We start from the raw sequence: 23539 nt of genomic DNA, 5'->3' as shown, positions 1-23539 counted from the left end.
TTACATCCATTATTTTGATGTGAGAATTTGCGTCAGTGAAATGATATACACAACCTTCGCATTTTTAGTTAAACTTTTATCTACGACGGCAAGTCTTGTCTTTCCAGCTTACATTTTTTTGTGCACGTCTCAAGAGCTTTTCACAATACTTCCTGGTCATCAAGCCCTTTAGTAATGACAAAGGTATCAAAATTACCAAGTGTTATTCGAATGTTTTGTAGACACTACGTCTTGCACCTAACAACTACTTTTTTAAAAGGCATTTGTGATATCTTTAAACGCTATGGATATTTACTATTATCATGCTGGATATTTTCGGATATACATCCGATTTTGAACTGTTATGTGAACGAAACAATTATTGTAACATAAGCTAGAGTATTACAAATTCAACAACTTAGAACATAAACGTTTGTTATATCGATGTGTATTTGGTGGCACGTCTTTGTAAGCAAATGAGACCCAAAAACACCAGCTTAAAAAAATGCAGCAGCCACACAGTTGCTGCAAAATACACACATCAAAAAAAGTTTTGCATCACCCCGGTACCCAGAACTCCTGAAGATAGATGCTGACTGCGGATATTGTATCACAGACACAGTCCCTTTGACTGTTCAGAGATGTAACTAAACCAGCCCAAAGACGTAAACAACCATGCACGAGCAGCGCCTATTACATGGAGGCGTCCGACAGCCGATCACTTCCAGTCATTCCACCAGGAAGGAGGTACACGGCTCGTGTTGACTGTAGTTCAACCGTGCCTAGACGGTCAATACTGTGGTTCGATCGCGTCCGCATTGTTACTTTGAGCCAGGTAGGGCTCTCAACAAGGGAAGTGTCGAGGCGTCTCGGAGTGAACCAAAGCGATGTTGTTCGGACATGGTATAGATACAGAGAGACAGGAACTGTCGATGACATCCCCGGCTCAGGCCGCCAAAGGGCTACTACTGCAGTGGATGACCGCTACCTATGGATTATGGCTCGGAGGAACCCTGACAGCAACGCAACCACGTTGAATAAAGCTTTTCGTGCAGCCACAGGAGCTGTGTTACGACTCAAACTGAACGCAGTAGGCTGCGTGATGAGGAACTTCACACCCGACGTACAAGGCGAAGCCCATCTTTGCAACAACGACACCATGCAGCGTGGTACAGATGGGCCCAACAACATGCCGAATGGACCGCTCAGGATTGGCCTCACGTTCTCTTCACCGATGAGTGTCGCATATGCCTTCAACCAGACAATTGTCCGTGACGTGTTTGGAGGCAACCCGATCAGGCTCAATGCCTGAGACACACTGTCCAGCGAATGCAGCAAGGTGGAGGTTCCCTGCAGTTTTGGGGTGGCACTATGTGGGGCCGACGTAGGCTACTGATGGTCATGGAAGGTGCCTTAACGGCTGTGCGATACGTGAATACCATCCTCCGACCTATGGTGAAACCATATCAGCAGCAGATTGGCGAGGCATTCGCCTTCATGGACGACAATTCGCGCCCCCATCGCGCACATCTTGTGAAAGGCTTCCTTCAGGATAACGACATCGCTCGACTAGAGTGGCCAGCATGTTCTCCAGACGTGAACCCTATCGAACATGCCTGGGATAGATTTAAAAGGGATGTTTATTGACGGCGTGACCCACCAACCACTCTGAGGGATCTACGCCGAATCGCCGTTGAGGAGAGGGACAATCTCGACCAACAGTGCTTTGATGAACTTGTGGATAGTATGCAACGACGAATACAGGCATGCGTCAATGCAAGCGGACGTGCTACTTGCTATTAGAGGTACCGGTGTGTACAGCAATCTGGACCACCACCTCTGAAGGTCTCGCTGTATGGTGGTGCAACATGCAATGTGTGGTTTTCATGAGCAATAAACCTCTATTCGAATTTTCTGTACAGGTTCCGGAACTCTGGGTAGTAGGTGATGCAATACTTTTTCTGATGTGATTATATAGTCAAATTCTGTTTCCTGATAAAGTAGGTCTCATAATCCTGTATTAATCGTCAAGCTTTTAGTTCCATGCACATTTTGACGTCCATTGCAACACATTTCTACTCGGAACATAAAATCAGTTTTAGAGGAGCTGATAGGTAAGTTCTATCTGTAGGAGGACCCTACAGCGGTGCGATGGCAGTATGCTGCATAGTTAAAGGAGGAGGTAAGTCGTGACGAAAACTGCTACATAAAATAACTGAGACCAGGAGTGGTCACCCACTCCCAAGTAATGTCCACATACTTTCAGAAGGTTCAGTGACCATTCATAAGCAACTCTCTATTTCTGAATTCTCCATACTTACTGTACTGTGTTTCTTGTACACGGTATATGACACAGACTTACTTTGCTTTCATTTTGATGTCTAGTCTAGTTTACAATAACACGCGATATTGGTTACGTGTGTATTTCTATTTGTCTGTAGCTATAAGAAATTTGCCATCACTCACAGGTGGCCTAGCAGTAGCGTTTTTCACTAATAATCAAAGTCATGGGTGCAGGATTGTAGGTTGTGTTCGAAAAATGAACAGCATAGAGATAGATGTGATGACACATTCTGCAGTACCTGACCATCATTTTGCAGGACAATGCCCAAGCACGTACAGTCCAAGCTGTTACCGATTTGTTTGACTGATGGGGCTGCTAAGTGCTATACTACGTACTGCACTCCCCCGACTTAAGCCCTCGTAAGTTCCACTCGATTTCTAAACTGAAGGAAACACTTCACGGCATTCGCTTCAGAACTGCTACAAATTCGTCGGGCAATATACCGCGCCGCTCGAACTGTCAACACAACTGGCACTGCTAAGAGTATCCTACGACATCCACATCTCTGGCAACAGGTTATACACAATGCTGGTGACTACTTTGAAGGTAAGTAAAACTTTGAAACGCGTATCTATTTTGTATGAGCTGTAGATAAATAGTTGGCACAATTAAAGTTCCAAGCCTCGTATTTCGACTGATGTGGGTCAGTTGATTCAGAAGGCTGTTTTTTAAAAAGCGTCCAAAAGTAAGTTAATTCTCGGAAGTTATTACGTCCAAACATATTATGAAAATTAATAGTGGGCGTAGACTTCAATATATGTTATAAATATTAAGCATTATTTCTAAAAATGTAACCAAAATCGATAAATTGAATCACACAATGGCAGCTAATATAGTAAATGTTAATGAAAATGATTAGTACGAAAAAAGGCAAAAACTGCGAGCAACTTTACTTTCTAGCCTCAGCTGTCTTTTGTGTTACATCAGAAATGTCTTAAAATAAGTGAAATTAAGATTGAAAAGAATGAAATGCCTTGTATCAGACGTGTGACGAATTCCGTAGAATTACTCGTACAACACTTACTATCCAAAGACGTTTTCTGCGACACGCTGAGTAATAATATAAAGACACAGGATGAAGTGTACTAATTGTTAAACATGGAGGTTACTGTTTAGGGGAGTTTAAAATTTATTCAAAATTTTTCTATCATTGAGCTGAGTTGAAATACTCGTACATTGCAAAGGAGTGCCGTAAAAATGAGCAGCTTTGAGACTTGAGTATTAGTTTGTGACAGCAGCACGCTGCAGCTTTTCGTTTCTAAATGCTGCAATGTGGGCGCATATTCGACAAATAGCTCCTTTGTAGTGTGCACTTTCACAGTTCTGCTATTAGTGATGGAAGCAGCAAGTGTATGTATTACGCCTGAGCTGATCACAAACCCACTATGTTTGCAGGTAGAAAAATGTCTTTGTAGAGTTCTTGGAAACTTTCTGGCACTGTCGATAAATTTGAAGAGATAACTAATTGAAGGTAAGTGGATATAAATAATTTATTTGCGTAGAGTGTGTTATATAGGAGAAAATTTAAAAAAAAATTTTTGTGGTTAGAAAGCGAAGAAATTATTATTTCCTAGAACATAGGGCTAACTTTTCGACAGCACATATAGCTGCAGAAACAAATGTGACGATTGAGATTGCAGAAAATAAGTCTCATTAGTGAAATTAGGGAGATATTTAAATATTCTAGTAAAAAGACAAAGTTTTATTTCGCTTTGCAATTTTATTTCTAAATATACAGTTGTTCAGAATATTGGGTTAAATGTGTAGTAACTGTTTCTTCTTATACCACTGAACTTCTGAGTTTGGTGTCTAACAGTTTGATCTAATTATCTTGCTTAGAATATACTGTGTTAAATGTAAATGTTGTCACCCGTCTGTTTCTTCACCAGTTCTACTAAAGAGATGTGTAACTAAGTGTGTAAAACTTTTGTCTATACACCTTCCTCAATGAAGATTTTTTCTTATTTTTTATTCTAATTTGTTTCTGTGAGGATAAGCCTATAATTGTTTTAATTTTAAGAAAATTGTAAAAATAAATCTCACTAAATTGGCAAAACATTGTGACAAATGTTTTCTGTTTATTGATAAAACGAAACTCATAGAACTTGCCAGATCTGTAACAATGACTGTATGTCATAAAAAACAATAGGTCAGCCTATATTTTTAGCAGATGACTTTGCTTTCCCTGTCTTAGACAGGGTCTCCGAATGTTGAATGTTGTCCTCAGTGAAAGGGGGGGGGGCGGGCGGGGGAGATAACTTTGTGACAATTAATATTCGAAATTCTGAATATCTCACTGGTCAAAAAAAACTTGATTTCCTTCGAGATTAAAATTAAAGGATAAAGATAATAAAATTGCATGTGTACAGAAATAAAATGACGCATTGCATACACTCTCAGACAAAAGAAGACGCACCATGAACGAATTATCCGAATTGGAATGAAATTGGGCCACAGGTTGACCAACGAGTTATTGACTTGCTCAATTTGTGAAGCTCTTTCTCTTGAATAAATCATCCAATCTTTTTCGAATTGTAGTCATTTGTTTGTCTGTACGTATAAGTCACACCTCCCGTTTTCCGTCTAATTCGGATAATTCCTTCGTCGAGCGTCGGGTTTTCTTTTTCTTTTTTTGTCTTAGAGCTTATTTTTGAAGTTATATTACAAAAAGAGCTAAAAGTGTCACAAGGTTGTCCATTTTTATTGTAGTTAAACGCTTGGCAGTAGAAACATAGGATGTTGGGCAAATATCATACAATAAGAGTGTTTACTCTGTCACCCATACTCGAAATCGAGATGTCTTCACCTGCTTTAAGGAATATTATTTTTCAAAATACCTATATAGATCAAACAAAAAATTCTACGAATTCTTTGATTCAAATCTACTGTTAGAACAGCGAAAGGGAAACTGGAATCACAGTAAATTTCAATGTAATAAACCAAAACAATTCCAGGATTGACAGGTGTCCAAAGAGATACACACTGAGATAACAAAACCTGTGGGGCACCGATATGCATGTATACAGGTTGCCGTAGTATCGTGTACACAAGGTATAAAAGGTCAGTGCATTGGTGAAGCTGCCACATAAATCATTCAGGTAATTTATGTAAAAAGCTTTCCGACTTGATTATGGCCGCACGACGAAGAATTAACAGACTTTGAACGCGAAGTGGTAGTTGACGCTAGACGCATGGGGTACTCAATCTGTAATAGGCGCCTGGCTCATACACCCATGCTGACTGCTGTTCATCGGTTCATGCACCCATGCTGACTGCTGTTCACCGATTGATGCACCCATGCTGACTGCTGTTCTTCGATTGATGCACCCATGCTGACTGCTGTTCATCGATTGATGCACCCATGCTGACTGCTGTTCATCGGTTCATACACCCATGCTGACTGCTGTTCATCGATTCATGCACCCATGCTGACTGCTGTTCACTGACGACGAAGGCTGCACGTTGCACGCCAGTGCTGTAACTGGACGGCCACTGCGTGGTAACTGTTGGCCTTTTCAGAAGAATCACGTTTTATGCTCCACCAGACAGTTGTCTGCTGGCGTGTACAGCTTGAAACGCCTGAAAGTAAACACCCTGCAACAATCGTCAGAAGGATCCAGACCAGAGGAAGGAGCGTTTCGGTCTGAAGTGTGTTTAAGTGGCATTCCCTGTGTGATCTCGTCATTCTGGAAGGCACAAAGGATGAGCACAATTATGCATCTATACTTGATGACCATGTCCTCCCCTACATGCAGTATGTTCCTCCTTGGGCAAATGGCACCTACTGGCAGGACAGTGCAAGGTGTCACACAGCTTGCATTGTACGTGCGCGGTTAGAAGAGCATCTGGATGAGCTTACTGTACTCCCGTGGTCACCAAACTCGATGGGGCTGTACATGGCATGGGTGCCCAACTGAGAAACCAAAAGCAGCTGACCACAGCACTGGAGTCGGCCTGGCTTCACATCCCTGCCGTCACCTTCCGGAATTTCGCCGACTCTCTCCCTGCACATCTTGCGACGGCCCGCGCTGCAGTAGGTGGTTATTCAGGCTTATGACAAATGTTCACATTAATATGATTAGCCAGTGAAGCAGTATTTCTGTTGTACATTACTTAAAGCGGCTTTTATTGTGATGAAACCAGTTTGTATTCTGGTTAATTACTTGAAGTCTAGTAATATAAAGCACAAGCCAGTTAGGCATTGATGTTACATAAACTGATGATGATAATACATCCGGATTATTAAGTCCAGTTTACTGCCTAGCACAGCTTAAATAATAATTATCCCTGGCAAGCATCTCATGTTTTAGTGTACATATATCTTACTGTATTAAAGTGTATGGCATGTGTTTAACTTCAGTTTCTGTATACTGTAGTCAAGTGACCCATTGGCACTCGTATCTCGTAAGGCGCACGTACCACCTGCACAGACCTGAACTTACACTGAAGCGCCAAGGAAACTGTTATAGGCATGCCTATTCAAATACAGAGATATGTAAATAGGCAGAATACTGCGCTGCTGTCGGCAACGTCCTTATAACACAACAAGTGTCTGACGCGGTTGTTAGATCAGCTACGGCTGCTACATTGGCAGGTTATCAAGAATTAAGTGAGTTTGAATGTGGTGTTATAGTCAGCGCACGAGCGATGGGACACAGCACCTCCGAGGTATGTATGAAGTGGGGATTGTCTCGTGTGACCATTTCATGAGTGTGCCGTGAATATCAGGAATCTGGTAAAACATCACATCTCCGGGATCGATGCGGCCGGAGAAATATTCTGCGAGAACGGGGCTACGACGACTGAACAGCATCGTTCAACGTGACAGAAGTGCAACGCTTCCGCAAATTGCTGCAGATTTCAGTGCTGGGTCATCAAACAGTGTCAGCATGCGAACCATTCAACGAAACTTCATCGATATGGGCTTTCGGAGCTGACGGCCCAGTCTTGTACCCATGATAACAGCACGACATAAAGCTTTACACCTCGCCTGGGCCCGTCAACACCGACATTGGACTGTTGATGACTGGACTCATGTTGCCTGGTCGGACGAGTCTCCTTTCAAATTATATTGAGCGGATGGACGTGTGTGGGTATGGAGTCAACCTCATGAATCCATGGACCCTGCATGTCAGCAGGGGACTGTCAAGCTGGTGGAGGGTCTGTAATGGTGTGGGGAGTGTCCAGTTGGCGTGATATGGGACCCCTGATACGTGTAGATACGACTCTGACAGGTGACACATACGTAAGCACCCTGTCTGATGATCTGCATCCACTCATGTCCACTGTCCATTCCGACGGACTGGAGCAATTCCAGCAGGGCAATGGGACACCCCACACGTCCAGAATTGCTACAGAGTTTCTCCAGGAATTTTCTTCTTAGTTTCTGGCCACCAAACTCTCCAGACATGAACATTATTCAGCATTCTGTTCAGAAGAGATCTCTCCACCCCCTCGTACTCTTACGGATTTATGGAGAGCCCTGCAGGATTCGTGGTGTCAGTTCCCTCCAGCACTATTTCAGACATTAGTCGAGTCCACGCCAAGAGTCGTGCTGCGGCTCTTTTGCGTGCTCACAGGGGCCGTACACGATATTACACAGGTGTACCAGTTTCTTTGACTCCCAGTGTATTTGTTGTGTTGTTGGGTGCTCTTGTTGTGGAGGAGCTGATTATGAATTTTTATTTCTTTTGAAACCCGTCTGTGTATCAGTTCTGCTAACAAGGCAACCTCCCCATCGCACCCCCTTCAGATTTAGTTATAAGTTGGCACAGTGGATAGGCCTTGAAAAACTGAACACAGATCAATCGAGAAAACGGGAAGAACTTGTGTGGAACTATGAAAAAATAAGCAAAATATACAAACTGAATAGTCCATAGCAACATAGGCAACATAAAGGACAGAGTGAGCTCAGGAGCGCCGTGGTCCCGCGGTTAGCGTGAGCAGCTGCGGAGCGAAAGGTCCTTGGTTCAAGTCTTCCATGGAGTGAAAAGTTTCCTTTCTTTATTTTCGCAAAGTTATGATCTGTCAGTTCGTTCATTGACGTCTCTGGTAACTGTAATAAGTTTAGTGTCTGTGTTTTGCGACCACACCGCAAAACCGTGCTATTAGTAGACGAAAGGACGTGCCTCTCAAATGGGAACCGAAAACATTTTGATCACAAAGTCATAGGTCAACCGATTCCTCCACAGGAAAACACGTCTGATATATTCTATACGACACTGGTGACGGCATGTGCGTCACATGACAGGAATATGTTGTCGACTCACCTAACTTGTACACTTGGCGAACGGGTAAAAAGATTCTTCTACCTTGCCCGATTTAGGTTTTCTTGTGGATGTGATAATCACCCAAAAAAAAGTGACCGCATCGGACGGACGGACGGACAGGTAATAATTGTCCGAAAATAAAAAATTAAATTTATCACTCGTGGGAATACTTGAACCAAGGACCTCTCATTCCGCAGCTGCTCCCGCTAACCACGGGACCACCGCGCTCCTATATTCGCATTGTCCTTGATGTTGCTTATCTTGCTCATGAACTACTCAGTTTGTATATTTTGCTTATTTTTTCATAGTTCCAGACAAGTTCTTCCCGTTTTCTCGATTGGTCTGTGTTCAGTTTTTCAAGGCCTATCCACTGTGCCAACTTATAACTAAATCTGAGGGGGGTGCGATGGGGAGGTTCCCTTGTAAGTAAGCAAGTATTGAAAGCTGTAACTGAAGTGTGTTACTTTATCTAACTTTTCTATATAATTGTAATTGCCTAGTTCCAGCTGTAACATTTATGTTCACAATTTTTAAATATTTTCTTTTATTGAATGGCCGGTTCAGACTACTCGGTTCAAACAGTATTACATTATCTGGAATACGTTTTTATTGTGCCAAATTTCGTTTGTGGAGACCTCTGGAAAATAAAAGTAATAATTGTACGAAAATCTTACACTACTGGAGACCCTTACCTACACGTCTCCTGCTCCATGTAGTTGCCACCTTAGTAAGCATGTTGTACCATACCGGACATCTTTCACTACAATGATATATCATGCCTATGTTTAACTGGATCAACGAGCCAGTAGCTAAACGTACACTAGGCTATTCTGATCCCTTCACAACAGTACCCCTCTCCAATCCTCCTGCACGCAAAACCACTCACACATTTCGCCACGCTTTTCCTTCTGACATTTGTTCAGTGCGTTGAGTACTCACGTCACCAAGCCAAATACGCTCAACGCTTGCTGTGTTGGCGATGCGGCAATATTCTTATCAAGACACTTTTTCACAAGAAGATGTTGTAACAATGGAAAATTGTACTGAAATTCAGGAGGATCTGCAACGAATTGACGCATGGTGCAGGGAATGGCAATTGAATCTCAATGTAGACAAGTGTAATGTGCTGCGAATACATAGAAGGAAAGATCCCTTATCATTTAGCTATAATATAGCATGTCAGCAACTGGAAGCAGTTAATTCCATAAATTATCTTGGAGTACGCATTAGGAGCGATTTAAAATGGAATGATCATATAAAGTTGATCGTCGGTAAATCAGATGCCAGACTGAGATTCATTGGAAGAATCCTAAGGAAATGCAATCCGAAAACAAAGGAAGTAGTTTACAGTACGCTTGTTCGCCCACTGCTTGAATACTGCTCAGCAGTGTGGGATCCGTACCAGACAGGGTTGATAGAAGAGATGGAGAAGATCCAACGGAGAGCAGCGCGCTTCGTTACAGGATCATTTAGTAATCGCGAAAGCGTTACGGAGATGATAGATAAACTCCAGAGGAAGACTCTGCAGGAGAGACGCTCAGTAGCTCGGTACGGGCTTTTGTTGAAGTTTCGAGAACATACCTTCACCGAGGAGTGAAGCAGTATATTGCTCCCTCCTACGTATATGTCGCGAAGAGACCATGAGGATAAAATCAGAGAGATTAGAGCCCACACAGAGGCATAACGACAATCCTTCTTTCCACGAACAATACGAGACTGGAATAGAAGGGAGAACCGATAGAGGTACTCAAGGTACCCTCCGCCACACACCGTCAGGTGGCTTGCGGAGTATCCTCTTTCTCGCTTCGCTGAAAAACCAGTATACGTCACTTTTCGATTGTAGCTGTAGACACAGCGAGTGTGTTTCATAGATTACTGACAAGAACACTGTACAATGTAGTGAAGAATGTGAGATATTGCGTGGAATCTTACCCTGAACATGTCAGCTGTGAAGAGATCGTTTGCTCGAGACACCGTCTGCAGAGCATCACTGAAATCTCCATCAGGCATTTTTTCGAATATCTGGAAGGACAAGGAACAGTAATTTTAAGATTATGCTCATAAGTTCAAACATAATGTGCTTAGATCATATTTGAAAACGACAGGCTCATCAATATACAAAGAACGGTAATCAAACATGGTTCGAATTTTGAAGACAGTTTCACTTGGAAAAATCAGAATAAAAATTTAGCATCGCTGTCGGAATGATTTGAGAAAAGCAGTTAACCAGTTTCCGGTACAAATATTTATTAACTACCCTTAGCCATGATTTCAATAATTGTGAAATTGTCTCCTTCAGTAGTACATGGATCTATGGAGGAAAATTTTTACATTATAGCTGAAAAGAATTATTGAGATGTAAACGATGTACAAAACCACTGGATAAAAAAATAATAAACAAAATTACTTAGACGTAAAATCGCATATTCGCGACTACAAATTTCAGAGCAAAGGAGTTCATGTCAACTAACATGTATGTGTGGCCATCCGTTAAAAAAAACTGCCATTATAGCTGGGTTAAAAGTAAAAGTCTTCACTTTAAAATGTATACGAATTAAAATTCTGTGAAACGGCCCACATGTGGCAAAATAATGCAAAACATTTTCTTAATAGGTCCATTTACTTCTGAAGAAGACAATTTTACAGTTGCTGAAACATTGATCAAGGGGTGTTAACAAACTTTTATACTGGCACTGGGTGGCTGATTTTCTCAAATCGTTCTTTACATTCACTGTTTCTGAACACCAGCCATGTTCAAAACATACAGCAGTTACTGACATAGAGACAACAGAATATGTAACTGTGCGTAAGCTGTTGAATATCCCACTGATAAAAATCTGCAGGATATTTCGAGAAACTATTTTCCTCCACCTGCCAGTCATGGTTAAAGTTGGACAGGGAAACTCGAGTAGTTAGAATCTCGAACAGTTAGAATCTCGAACAGTTACGTGAGTCGCTTTGTGCACAAATGATATGGTTATTTTTACTAAGCTGATACAGTGACATTAAAATAATACTCCTGTAAAGCCTGAAATATACCGGGAGGGCTTGCGTCCGGCCAGAAATTTTTGTTCTACAACTTTGTAATAACTGTTCCGAATAATGAGAAGACAAACGAAAGACTGGCAGCTAGAGAAACATAACACTGGTAAAAATTCTCCCGTTGTGTATGATCAGATGACGAAAGGTTCTTCAAATCTTGAAGACGATGGATTGTTCAATCTTGACGCAAGTCCAGTGACTTTATAACAACACCATCGATGTTTTCACATCTGAAGAGAGCGAGGAATGTAAAACAATCCCCATTATTTACGCCACGTATCTGGAGCAACGTCTATACTCTGTTAGCCACCTAACAGATTGTACCATGGGTACCACAATTATTTTCTCCCTTTCCTGGTGCAGTCCCGAATGGTTACCGGGAAGATATCATAATTTAATAATAATGGTATGACAGTGTTTGTAATACACTACTGGCGGTTAATACTGGTACACCGCGAAGATGACGTGTTACAGACGCGAAATTTAACCGACAGGAAGAAGATGCTGAGATGTGCAACTGATTAGTTTTTCAGAGCATTCACACAAGTTTGGCGCCGGAGGCGACACCTACAACGTGCTGACATGAGGAAAGTTTCCAACCGATTTCTCATACACAAACAGCAGTTGACCGGCGTTGCCTAGTGAAACGTTGTTGTGATGCCTCGTGTAAGGAGGAGAAATGCGTACCATCACGTTTCCGACTATGATAAAGGTCGGATTGTAGCCTATCGCGATTGCGGTTTATCGCATGGCGACATTGCTGCTCGCGATAGTCGAGATCCAATGACTGTTAGCAGAATATGCAATCGGTGGGTTCAGGAGGATAATACGGAACGCCGTGCTGGATCCCAACGGCATCGTATCACTAGCAGTCGAGATGACAGACATCTTATCCGCATGGCTGTAACGGATCGTACAGCCACGTCTCGATCCCTGAGTCAACAGATGAGGACGTTTTCAAGACAACAACCATCTGCACGAACAGTTCGACGACGTTTGCAGCAGCATGGACTATCAGCTCGGAGACCATGGCTGCGGTTACCCTTGACGCTGCATCACAGGCAGGAGCGTCTGCTATGGTGTACTCAACGACGAACCTGGGTGCACGAAAGGCAAAACGTCATTTTTTCGGATGAATCCAGGTTCTGTTTACAGCATCATGATGGTTCCATTCGCGTTTGGCGACATCGCGGTGAACGCACATTAGAAGCGTGTATTCGCCATACTGGCATATCACCCGGTGTGATGGTATGGGGTGCCATTGGATACACGTCTCGATCACCTCTTGTTCGCATTGATGGCACTTTGAATAGTGGACGTTACATATCAGATGTGTTACAAGCCGTGGCTCTACCCTTGATTCGATCCCTGCGAAACCCTACATTTCAGCAGGATAATGCACGACCGCATGTTGCAGGTTCTGTACGGGCCTTCCTGGATACAGAAAATGTTCGACTGCTGCCCTGGCCAGTACATTCTCCAGATCTCTCACGAATTGAAAACATCTGGTCAATGGTGGCCGAGCAACTGGCTCGTCACAATACGCCAGTCACTACTCTTGTGAACTGTGGTATCGTGTTTAAGCTGCATGGGCAGCTGTACCTGTACGCGCCATCCAAGCTCTCTTTGACTCAATGCCCAGGCGTATCAAGGCCGTTACTACGGCCAGAGGTGGTTGTTCTGGGTACTGATTTCTCAGTAACTATGCACCCAAATTGCTTGAAAATGTAATCACGTGCCAGTTCTAGTATAATATATTTGTTCAATGAATACCCGTTTATCATCTGCATTTCTTCTTGGTGTAGCAATTTTAATGGCCAGTATTGTATTTACACTGAAGGCTTCGTAAGCCGGCTAGGGGCTATCCGACTGCGAAATTCTGTAGCTAAGCACCAGACTATTGCTGGCGTAGTATTATCACTGTGGTACTGGTAGAATGTTCCCACATACGCCGTTCTGGGGCCCAGTGGTGACCGCATCACAGGTAACATTACAAATACGTCTACCGGGGGCCTCTCAAGACTAGTCGGGCGCTCTTCCCCTGATGTTTCGACAGATATTTGCAAATTCATTTTCGCAGTTTGTAGGTGGAATGATGCCAAACAAATACCGCTCATCTCATCTTTCATGCGATTCGTGTGCCGCCCTTGCTCTGCCCTGACTGCTGCCAGCATTCAGCACCGCTACTCAATCGCTGCTGTGGTACTCGTCATTCTTCCTGTTTACTGTCCTTGTTCATGTATATCGGTGAAAGGAATATTACGCTAGACTAATTTTGCGGCTGCTCTTTCGAATGGGCACGTAAAATTCCGCTTTAAAAATCATTTTGTATGTGACGGTAAACATTCTGACGTTTTCCATTCCCACTGGGCGTCGCATCTAACATATGACGAGCAGTATTTGTTTGGGTCAACACCATACACAGCTTCGAAAAACGGAATTGTAAATAACTGCCGAAACATCAGAAAAAATGGCCTGATGACCCTTAGTACGTAGTCAACATTTTAGAGTTTTGGGGGAAGACAAAAAGATACACTCTTTTACGTGACAAAACGGTCACTCCCTCCCGGAGTCTATGAAGGTTTAAAGGCTAGTTATGTTCACAGGCGGTGTTCAGACTGCTTTGTGGCGAACGTCATTTTAGAGACGTTGCCACACCCTCACATGTGTCTTTTTATGAGGGGAGACAAAGTGTTTGGTGGACGAGACACCGATAGACACCCCAGAAGATGTGGTTCCTCGTTTCGCTAATGCCGCAGCCCTTACTTGTACACCAGATGGTTTTGAGCGTGTTAGGCAATCACTTGCACGGAAATACCTGTTGCGCCTTAATGTAAGCGGACATCGGAAGTTCACTGAGGCTTTTTGCAGGTGATGCTGTGGTGTATCGAGAGGTTCTAACAATGGAAAATTGTACTCAAATTCAGGAGGATCTTCAGCGAATTGACGCATGGTGCAGGGAATGGCAATTGAATCTCAATGTAGACAAGTGTAATGTGCTGCGAATACATAGAAAGATAGATCCCTTATCATTTAGCTACAAAATAGCAGGTCAGCAACTGGAAGCAGTTAATTCCATAAATTATCTGGGAGCACGCATTAGGAGTGATTTAAAATGGAATGATCATATAAAGTTGATCGTCGGTAAAGCAGATGCCAGACTGAGATTCATTGGAAGAATCCTAAGGAAATGCAATCCGAAAACAAAGGCAGTGGGTTACAGTACGCTTGTTCGCCCACTGCTTGAATACTGCTCAGCAGTGTGGGATCCGTACCAGATAGGGTTGATAGAAGAGATAGAGAAGATCCAATGGAGAGCAGCGCGCTTCGTTACAGGATCATTTAGTAATCGCGAAAGCGTTACGGAGATGATAGATAAACTCCAGTGGAAGTCTCTGCAGGAGAGACGCTCAGTAGCTCGATATGGGCTTTTGTTAAAGTTTCGAGAACATACCTTCACCGAAGAGTCAAGCAGTATATTCCTCCCTCCTACGTATATCTCGCGAAGAGACCATGAGGATAAAATCAGAGAGATTAGAGCCCACACAGAGGCATACCGACAATCCTTCTTTCCACGAACAATACGAGACTGGAATAGAAGGGAGAACCGATCGATAGAGGTACTCAAGGTACCCTCGGCCACACACCGTCAGATGGCTTGCGGAGTATGGATGTAGATGTAGATGCAGAAACAGTTTCAGTTACATCGTTGAAACACTACAAAATTCTCTATACATCTTTTCCTTTAAGGCGAATCACCTAAAACTTGCACGGCATATCTTACGGAAATGAATGTGCTATTGATGTGCGGTTTTCTAAAAATACTTTTTTCTGCAAACATACACATTTTCAACGGGACAATGCCTACTGACACTAGAAAACTTAAGTAGAATGTCAGTGGTGTTTGTTGCAGGAGTCTAGTGCGTATGATTCTAGTGCTTATCGTTTACGAGGTACGATGTGTTGAAAAATCTCCACACCGACACTTGTTTGTACCATTCAACCTGTGTAGTTGCTAGGGACAATACTGTTATGTTTGCTTACAGTGTGCTTGTGTGTTTCTTGAGTACATTGCGACTTGCTAGTAGTTAGCGCGTAACAGTCCAAGCTGTAGTTCGTGAGAGGACGACGGGATTTACCATTGCAGAAAAAGATGACATTGGTGTACGGAGAGTGTATGACATCTACATCTACATGATTAATCTGCAATTCACAATTAATTGCCTAGCGAACCACATTTCAGCTACTTCTGTACCGTTCCACTCACGAACAGCGCGCAGGTTCAAAATGTTTCAAGTGGCTCTAAGCCCTGTGGGACTTATCATCTGAGGTCATCAGCCCCGCCGGCCGCTGTGGCCGAGGGGTTCTAGGCGCTGCAGTCTGGAACCGCGCGACCGCTATGGTCGCAGATTCGAATGCAGCCTCGGGCAGGGATGTGTGAGTGATGTCCTTAGGTTAGTTAGGTTTAAGTAGTTCTAAGTTCTAAGCGACTAATGACCTCAGCTGTTAAATCCCATAGTGCTCAGAGCCATTTCATCAGTCCCCTAGACTTAGAACTACTTAAACCTAACCATCCTGAGGACATCACACACATCCATGCCCGAGGCAGGATTCGAACCTGCGACTGTAGCAGCAGCGCAGTTCCGGACTGAAGCGCCTAGAACCGCTCGGTCACAACGGCTCAGCGTGCGGGAAAATCGAGCAGAAATTTTTCCGTGTGAACTCTGATTTCCCTTATTTTATTATGATGGTCATTTTTCCATATATAGGTGGGTGCCAACAAAATATTTTCACACTCTGAATTGAAATTTGGTGATTGAAATTTCATGAGAAAGTCCTGCCTCAGCGAAAAACGCCTTTGTATTAATGACTGCCACCCCAATTCGTATATCAGATCCGTCGCACTCTCTGCGCTATTTCGCGATAATACAGAACGAGTTGCCCTTCTTTGAACGTTTTTGATGCCTTCTGTCTATCCTATCTAAGGCGGATCCCAAATCGCACAGCAGTACTCCCGAAGAGGGCGGACAAGCTTAGTGTGAGGAATCTCTTTAGTAAACCTGTTACAATTTCTAAGTGTTCTCCTAATAAATCACAGTCTTTGGTTTGCTTTCCCCATAGCTTTATCGATATGAACGTTACAAGTTAATTTATAAATGATAGAGGGGAGCAATCAGTCGTCCTTCTTTTTTCATTTTTTTTTTTTTTTTTGCAGGTTTTATTACGCAAATTCAGATTTAGGCTAGTGCCTAGCCATAATCAATGCACTATTTCTTTCATCTCGATGCATGTTAGTTCCCTGAGTATTCTAGAGTATTCAAAGAACTGTGACTGACGCCCGATCAACAGGGAACTAACATGCATCGGGATTAAAAAATAGTGCATTGATAATGGCTAGGCACTAGCCTAAATCTGAATTTGCGTAATAAAAGCTGCAAAAAAAATAAAAGACTGATTGCTACGCTCTATCATTTATAAATTACATAACAGTCGCTGAGTGCACCTACTTTCCTAACGGAAGGTAACCTGATGGTTACAATTTAAGTTATTCGTAACTATAACCGCTAAGTATTTAGTTGAGTTTACAGCCTTTAGATTTGTGTTATGTATCGTGCAACTCGTGAGGCAATACTAACCTTACGACTTATCTTAGAAGAAAGATTAAGAAAAGGCAAACCTACGTTTCTAGCATTTGTAGACTTAGAGAAAGCTTTCGACAATGTTGACTGGAATACTCTCTTTCAAATTCTGAAGGTGGCAGGGGTAAAATACAGGGAGCGAAAGGCTATTTTCAATTTGTCCAAAAACCAGATGGCAGTTATAAGAGTCGAGGGGCATGAAAGGGAAGCAGTGGTTGGGAAATGAGTGAGACAGGGTTGTAGCCTTTCCCCAATGTTATTCAATCTGTATATTGAGCAAGCAGTAAAGGAAACAAAAGAAAAATTCGGAGTAGGTATTAAAATTCACGGAGAAGAAGTAGAAACTTTGAGGTTCGCCGATGACATTGTAATTCTGTCAGAGACAGCAAAGGACTTGGAAGAGCAGTTGAACGGAATGGACAGTGTCTTGAAAGGAGGATATAAGATGAACATCAACAAAAGCAAAACGAGGATAATGGAATGTAGTCAAATTAAGTCGGGTGATGCTGAGGGAATTAGATTAGGAAATGAGACACTTAAAGTAGTAAAGGAGTTTTGCTATTTAGGGAGTAAAATAACCGATGATGGTCGAAGTAGAGAGGATATAAAATGTAGACTGGCAATGGCAAGGAAAGCGTTTCTCAAGAAGAGAAATGTGTTAACATCGAGTATACATTTAAGTGTCAGGAAGTCGTTTCTGAAAGTATTTGTATGGAGTGTAGCCATGTATGGAAGTGAAACATGGACGATAACTAGTTTGGACAAGAAGACAATAGAAGCTTTCGAAATGTGGTGCTACAGAAGAATGCTGAAGATAAGGTGGGTAGATCACGTAACTAATGAGGAGGTATTGAATAGGATTGGGGAGAAGAGAAGTTTGTGGCACAACTTGACTAGAAGAAGGGATCGGTTGGTAGGACATGTTTTGAGGCATCGAGGGATCACAAATTTAGCATTGGAGGGCACCGTGGAGGGTAAAATTCGTAGAGGGAGACCAAGAGATGAATACACTAAGCAGATTCAGAAGGATGTAGGTTGCAGTAGGCACTGGGAGATGAAGAAGCTTGCACAGGATAGAGTAGCATGGAGAGCTGCATCAAACCAGTCTCAGGACTGAAGACCACAACAACATCGTGCAACTGAAATTTAGAGATTCCTTTTAGTGTTCATATGGATGGCTTCACACTTTTCATGATTTAGAATCAATTGCCAGTTTTTACACCACACTGGTATCTCGTCTAAATCATTTTTTAATTCGTTTTGATTACTGTTGGCTTACACGACTGTTAATGACGGCATCATCTGCAAACTATCTAAGAGAACTGCTCAGATTGCCTCTTATATCGTTGATGTAGATCAAGAACAACAGAGACCCTATAACACTTCCTTCGGAAAAGACATATATTATTTCCGTTTTACCCGATGACTTTCCGTCAGTTATTACGAACTGTGACGTTCCTGACAGCATATCATGATTCCAGTCACACGACTGGAATCAACCATCTGAGCAGTCATTTATGAACCTATTCAATCTGCTACGTGACAGTGGTAGTGTAACACCTAGATAATGTGACGGAAGGGAACAAGTAACGATGGAAGAGGGGCACATTAATGTTCTTGCTGCTGTTGCAGTTGATCCCCACATAAATTCCTGCGCAATCGTACGAAGAACTGGCATGATTTAAGCAAGTGTTCTACGCATTCCCCATCGATATAAGTTCCATTCCTATCACATCTCTCTGCATCAAGAGCTTCATGGAAACGATTATGGGAATCGTGTTAATTTCTGTACATGGACGTTAAGACAGGATACACCAGATGTATCACGTATCTCGTTTAGTGATGAAGCTACATTTACCAACATGGTCAAGTAAACAGCCGAAACATCCACTATTGGTCTGTTGACAGTTCACGTTGGCTTTGTCAGGTGGAGCGTCAGAGTCCGTAGAGTGTAAACGTGTGTTGTTGGATGGTGAACCATCAACTCATAGGCCTGTTTTTGATACACTGAACACTGAACACGCACAAGTATCACAGCCTCCTAACAGACCATCTTCCACGGATGCTAGGAGTCTTTCCTCTGCAGACTAGGAGGAACCTCTGGTACCAACATGATGGCTGTCCAGCCCACAGTGCACGAAGCATGTCTTCACGAATTGTTTCCAAATCGTTGGATTTGGCGGAGAGGACCTGTACCGGCTGGCAAGTTTCGCAAATGTGACGCCGGTAGACTTTTTTCTGGGGGTAAAGCTGAAAGACGCTGCATACAACGATATACAAACTACTCTGGACGACAGGCAACGACGTATTACTACAGCCTGCTCGGACATCTCCGCTGAAATCACGGGAAACCTAAATCATGTTATCTGCAATGTTGGGACGGTCATTGTAGATGCTGGCTGACCCCACTACGTAGAAGTGCGAGAGGATTCAGGTACGAAGAGCAAATGCCGGGATGGTTCTATTACAACGGCTCGGCCGATTTCCTTCCCCACACGACTCAATCCGAGCTTGTGCTCCGTCTCTAATGACCTCGATGTCGACGGGATGCTAAACCCTGAAATTCCTTCCTTCCTTCTTCCACACTTAAGTGCCACGGTCAAACAATTCGTCTATACGATACTCCTGCGCAAGAAAATGGCAAGCAATCATTCTGTTATCTGGTACATAAGATCTGCTCACCTTCATAAATTGTGAAACTGATAAATTGTAACTGAAAATGTCTGCAATATAAGTATTATAATGCAATCAAGGGGCTGATATTTGCAAACTAGCCTCCGAATGCATTACATAATTACAGTCGCAGTAAGTGATTTCAAACTGAAGGGTCATTTGATTATCTTTTCTACAGAGCTCAAAAAGAGCTCTTAGACAAATGGCGGAATAGTTCCTTCCTTAAACTTCGTAACAAATTAAAAGTGAACAGCCGAACATAAGTCAAAACCGGGAATTTCCTTTCCTTACATACGAAAATTCTCTCGCGCACTTAACTGGATAGCAACCGCGTGAGAAAATGTATCGGAGATAAGTGTTAGTTACGGTTGTTACCGTACTGAACATTTCATTTTGCAGCGGAGTGAGACATAACTGTGTGCTGGGCCGTCACCGAAGCACTGTCTATCGCGGAGAATATTCTTACCGACTGAAAACTCCAAGTAACATTCACGAAGCTCCTGGCACTTGGAAGGATCAGACTAAGACGTTGATGCTGATACTCCAAAAGAGATTTGATGGTTTCTAATAACTGAAGGTAAAGTCATCTAGTACGTTACGTAAACCTTGTCATGTCACACTCCAGTGTCATCCACATGACCGACGTTTCGGCCTCTTTGCTCGAATCATCTTCAGGATCTTTTAGCGTTCACGGTTAGCTGAAACACTTCGTTATGCATGAACACTAGAAGACGCTGAGTGAGATCCCAGCAGAGGGGTCGAAACGTCGACCATGAAGTGTGATATGACGCGATCTAGAATCCAAAAACATTTGCCTTAAAAGTCAACGCTCACGAAGTCTGCAGAGTTACATAATTTCTAATAATCTTCTTGGAGTATTTAATAGCAAAGCACGTACCGTGACTATCCTCCTCTTTCTTAATGTAGCATACATACTGCATCCAATTTTTTAATGTTTTGCCTGTTCAGAAAACAAACCAACCTCGTGGTGCCTTGTTCTACCACACACTTTACAGCATGTGCTTTCAGTGCATCACTTGTCTTGGCTTCTGCAAGTCCCAGTAGGACTAGAGACAGCTGTGTATCGCAGTGTCAGCATTTATTCGTCAAATAAATGTAATTTTAGTTTGTTTTTCGTAATTTTGGACTAGAATATTCTTATAACATGCTGTCATACGCTGATGTACCCTACTCCACCGAGTAAGTGATTTCTCTAATTTACTAACGCAAATGATATTCACTTTGAAAATGTTCTAAAATTTTGGTGACTCACGACATTCTTTTTAAATTTATTATTTTAATCTTATTTGTCCCAGAACAATGCACTGGCCATCAATATAAACTTTTCACACAGTCTAAGCTCACGGATGAAGAAGTTAAGCAAGACTTTGTCATCGAACTACTGTTTTCTCGTTTAAATCACCTGTGATGACAGCGTATTTTCTCGGTAATAACCTTTCCGTCACACATCAAAACTGACAGGAAACGTATGTAACTCAATGATTCGAAAAATGTCAAAACGAAGACAATCATTAAATAATATCCCTTTGGTATAAATGACTGTTCTCATATTCTCGTCCCACAAGCCATTTTCTACACGGTGGATTTATCTAGCTACTCTATTCGCTGCTGGAGAGAAACAGGAATGATATGCCTATTATCTCACAGCAATCCCTTTTATACTGTCGAAGCGACACTTTCAAGGATATTAGCATTTAAGACAAAACTGTAATTCTGCACGAACACGGCAAGTCGGAAATGGAAGACTATATGTGAACCGTATTTCGCAATCCACCACATTCCAAAATTCCCGCCTTTTCTACCCAATTCGCAAGTTTTACAAGGGAAGAAAGTCTCCCACAATCCCTTGTTTTATGTCTTTCCATGATTTTCAAGTAAAATTAAGGGCCATCTTCCTACCGTTACTGAATTCGAATTTACCATACGACTGTTTTGTACGTATACCAAAGACGAATACAGATTGTATAATGCTACATTCTAATTAGCTATCTCTAGTGAAGATTCACTATAACATTATAGAAAAGGTTTTACTCATGTTATTTGAAACATTCATTGTATTTCACATGACTTCGCTTAGTTCTCTGTACTTCAAGCAGCTGAACACTGCGTCTGTATGCATAGTCGATTTACTAACGATGTACTCGTAAGTCAAAAGAAGCTCTCTTCTACCCATTTTACTGAAATTATTCTAATGCAATTGGACTAGGCACTTAAAATATGAAGCGTAGATAGCTTTTTAATCATTGATGACTCCATCACACTTTTCTTTGTGCGAGGAAGAAAGAGTTTAACGTCACGTAATTACACGCAAGTGACACCACAGCTATTTGGAAAGAGATTTCCATTTTCTTCAAGAAACCAACCCAATAATCTCTTCAAATAATTTAGACACACCCTGAATACTTAAGTCTAGATAGCCGAACGGTTAATTCAAAATGCGAGGTCAGTGCTTAAATATGGAAGACTTCGCTTACAGAAGAAAATCCGTCGCCATCAAGTTGAAATCAGTCTGACCTATTGTTTGTACCAACCACTACCGTAGATGGGCTTGTTACACTGGCTCGTCTTTAACATCTTTTTTTATATTGGTTGTATGTAGTGAATCTGTAACCTGACATATGTCTTGCTATTGGCGCACTTATAACTAGACCAAGTCGAAACGAATTCTCAGTTATGTGAATAGAACAATGCCCTGTTTTGATTCATGGGACAAATTATGAATCAAATAAAAATCAGGAATTTTCACAATCCGATTTCTTTATCCTCTCCAGAGAAGTAACACAAAAAATAGACAAAAATACACGATGGAGGTACTGCACCTCAAACAGATGTAAAAGCAGCTTTGTCCATCCAAGCATATACTTTCCTTGATCGAACAATAAAAATGAGAGTACCATCATGCTCACATCGTATGAGATGAATAATGGTTATTTTGAACGTATTAACAGTTCATTTGGCTCCAGAGTTTCCGGATAACAGACTTTTCAAATACGACCAACGTTATGAAATCCGAATTTGCTACTAGACTCCTAGTGTCGATAGTCGTTGTACTTACTCAATTGGAGTCAAGATACAACACAGTCTCTGTCGTGATGCCAGCCAACTGAAGAGCGTGTGGAGACCGAGATGCTATTTCAAGGACCTGGCGGAACCTTTTTTCGTCTTTTCCAGAACAAGCTACTGACGTAATGCGCAACAAATTACACGTGTAGTTTCCTTAAAGTCACTGATGCTGAGTGGTACAGCGTTTTTTATATCGTAGCGTCATCCTGCTCACAACAGGTATTTCGCAGTACCGATCTCTGCGCCCCCCCCCCCCCCCCCCCCCACTCTCTCTCTCTCTCTCTCTCTCTCTCTCTCTCTCTCGCTCTCTGTCACGTACGCACACACACACACACACACACACACACACACACACGCACACACACACACATCCACTAGAGAAAAAAAAGAAAGTCAGTTAATGTTGCGTAAGGAGCACTGACCACTAGCCCGAAAACTTTTGATGGTGCTGAACAGCCGTCCTCGCTTCTCCAAAAGCACTGATCGAAGAGAAGCAATAATTATTCTTC

General features: G+C 42.4%; 1 protein-coding gene across 1 annotated transcript in view; it reads right to left on the bottom strand.

Annotated features, from left to right (window-relative positions):
* LOC124593784 (serpin B8-like) overlaps positions 1–23066 on the bottom strand; it is a 38968-nt gene extending 15902 nt beyond the window's left edge. The window contains exons 1-2 of the mRNA XM_047132132.1: positions 23023–23066; positions 10525–10614 (exon numbers count right to left, since the gene is read on the bottom strand). Coding sequence (XP_046988088.1) covers positions 10525–10602 — 78 coding nt within the window. The 5' untranslated portion in view covers positions 10603–10614; positions 23023–23066. The remainder of the gene's footprint in view (positions 1–10524; positions 10615–23022) is intronic.
* Positions 23067–23539: the final 473 nt, after the last annotated feature.

This window comes from Schistocerca americana, chromosome 2, assembly GCF_021461395.2.
Source record: "Schistocerca americana isolate TAMUIC-IGC-003095 chromosome 2, iqSchAmer2.1, whole genome shotgun sequence".
Taxonomy (NCBI): Eukaryota; Metazoa; Arthropoda; class Insecta; order Orthoptera; family Acrididae; genus Schistocerca; species Schistocerca americana.
The sequence above is the reverse complement of the archived record's forward strand: the minus strand, read 5'-3'. Positions and strand labels throughout refer to the sequence as shown.